Source organism: Rattus norvegicus, chromosome 19, assembly GCF_021556685.1.
Source record: "Rattus norvegicus strain SHRSP/BbbUtx chromosome 19, alternate assembly SHRSP_T2T, whole genome shotgun sequence".
Lineage (NCBI taxonomy): Eukaryota > Metazoa > Chordata > Mammalia > Rodentia > Muridae > Rattus > Rattus norvegicus.
Window position 1 is genome coordinate 10,908,763 of NC_141552.1, and position 2,414 is coordinate 10,911,176.

At 53.2% G+C, this 2,414-nt stretch overlaps 1 protein-coding gene across 1 annotated transcript; it reads right to left on the reverse strand.

Annotated features, from left to right (window-relative positions):
* Positions 1-1,007: 1,007 nt before the first annotated feature.
* On the reverse strand, positions 1,008-2,414 carry Mt3 (metallothionein 3). The gene is made up of 3 exons (NM_053968.3): positions 2,321-2,414; positions 2,067-2,132; positions 1,008-1,223 (listed from the first exon to the last, which is right to left on the reverse strand). Exons 1-3 carry the CDS (start codon positions 2,349-2,351, stop codon positions 1,120-1,122), a joined length of 201 nt encoding a protein of 66 aa, NP_446420.1. The 5' UTR covers positions 2,352-2,414; the 3' UTR covers positions 1,008-1,119.

The window sequence follows — 2,414 nt, forward strand, 5'->3', positions numbered from 1 at the left end:
TGTGTTGAAGTTAGAGGATGACTTTCAGGAGTGGCTTCTCTCTCTCCACTTTACCCCCTGAGCCACCTCCTCAGCCCCAGGGTCTGTTCTGGGGCTTTCTGTGTCTGGAGCCAGGATTGCTTCCCAGTACTTGAGAGAGCCTCTTACAGCTCCTTTTCAGAGCTGACCTCCTTGTTCTTAAAACTCAGCCTATTAAGAGTATGAAACAATGGTTGTGGTGAGCTTTCGAATGGAATGTCCGGCCGCCGCCGTGTTCACAGCCCTGTGTCCCCTTACAGGCTAGCTCCAGGCTTCCCACAGTCTTTCTCCTGTTTCTGGCAGCTCCGAGGAGGAGCCGAGAGTTCTCTTTATTAAGGACTGACTAAGGGTGCAAGCTCCTATTACAGTTCTTTTCCTTGGGAAGCAGGGAGGGGAGCTGTAGACAAATGGCCAGACTGAATGGAGTTTGAAACAGGCTGAGCAGTTTGAGCTGGGGAGACAAGCTGGTGACCTTGGAGACAGTTCTGCCGAGATGAAGCCCAGGGGGTGGGCATCCTGGCTTCTCCTCTACCATATGAAAGCTGGCAGTTTTGTAGGAACAACTAGAACATTCCAGAGATCACAAGTGTTTGGTGCCAGAGTCTGATTTTAATTCCCTGTAGCCCCTCTGTACAGATGATAGAGTGGGGTTTCTAGGTTGGACAGATAAACTTCTGCAGGCCTGGCCTGCTGTCTTCCCGCTCTGAGCTTAGGTGGACTTCAAAGGAGAATGGAGTGTCTCATGATGGTATCTGTGTGTGCGCATGCGTGCACGTATATATGAGCGTATGTGTGGGCATGTGCATATGTGTATGAGTGTGTGTATGGGCACGTGCACATTTGTACTGTCTCCACAGCTCTGTTCCAGTCCTAAACAGATAGAAGCCTAAATCTTAGGCTTCTACTTTTAGCTGGATAGGTTCCATGGAGTGGCCTCCCCGACCCTCCCACATCCTTCCCACTGGAAAAAGAGACCAGTCTTGGGTTCATGCTGTGCATGGGATTTATTCACACCCCCGGAGCAGGAAGCCAGGGAGGGGGGCAACAGCCACGCCCCACCAGGGACACGCAGCACTATTCACATAGGCTGTGTGGGAGTCCTCACTGGCAGCAGCTGCATTTCTCGGCCTTGGCCCCCTCTTCGCCTTTGCAAACACAGTCCTTGGCACACTTCTCACATCCTGCAGGGCAACAGGAGCAGCAGCCTGGAGATAAAATGGGTAGGTGGGTGGGTGGATGTGTGCCCAGTCTGGTGCCAGCATCTGTCTCCATCAAAGGAGAGGGAAAAGCAGTATTGGGGGGGGGTGGATGGAGAGTCATCAGGCTTTGCCCAGGACAGGTGGCTCTCCCTTCATACTGCCACATCAGGTCTGACTCAGCGTCTATGGTACTGCAGTGGCTGCTGGGTCTCAGTAGAGAGTCGCCCTGGTAACTAGCCCACAGCTTCTTGGGTGGGTGCTAGGGAATCCCTTGGGAATGCTGGGCTCAGGCCTGGGCCAGAGGGAGAATTAGGTCTCAAGGAGAAGGCAGACCAATGTGAAAGGTATTTGAGAGGGGAGTTGCAGCAGGGGAAGGGCAGGGATAATGTTGAAGCCAGCAAATTCGTAGGATCTATGCATAGCCACACTCAAGAGAAGAGAGCATTGGTCTCACCTCTACACCTCACCCCAAGGATATTATATTGTTGAGTTCTGGAAAGAGCTAATTGAGGAGACCCACAAGGCCTGAGAAGGACCAAGGCACTACAACTTTAAAGCTGACACCCCCCCCCCCGCCCCCGATTCTTGCTTGGGGATCCCCAGGCACTGGAAAAAGAGCGGGGCTTGAGCAGGGGCTTAGCTCTCAAATCAGCTACCTTTAATAGCTTCTGGAAATTCATCAAAATATCTCCCCTTACACTGTGTTAATTAACACCGGCTGCAATAGCCTCGGTATCTGAAGGTCTGCAGCAGGAAGCTTTGCTACATAGTGTCTGGTGAGGGTGGGGTGGGTGCGGCTGGAGGTTATGGAGGGGGCTGGGAGTGGGGTGGGGTTGGGGGTGCACTTACTCTTCTTGCAGTTCGTGCATTTGCAGCCCTTGCATTTGCATTTGTCCGAGCAGGTGCAGGAACCACCTAAGAGGGCACAGGAAGAATTATACTAGGGAAACCTGGCGTCCCCATACCTAAATGAAGATTATCACCATCACGGGGTTAAAGATGGGGGGTGGGGTGGACTCCGCCCCCAAACGTCCTTGAATGAAGACAGAGGAGTGGGTTTGCCAGTAAAGGGCAAAGTGCTGCAGGAGGGGGAAGGGGCTCACCAGTAGGACAGGGGCAGGTCTCAGGGTCCATATCCAGGCCAGCAGCCGCGAGAGACTGTAGCTTAGTTCCTCCAGGCAAGCGGATGCGCTGCGT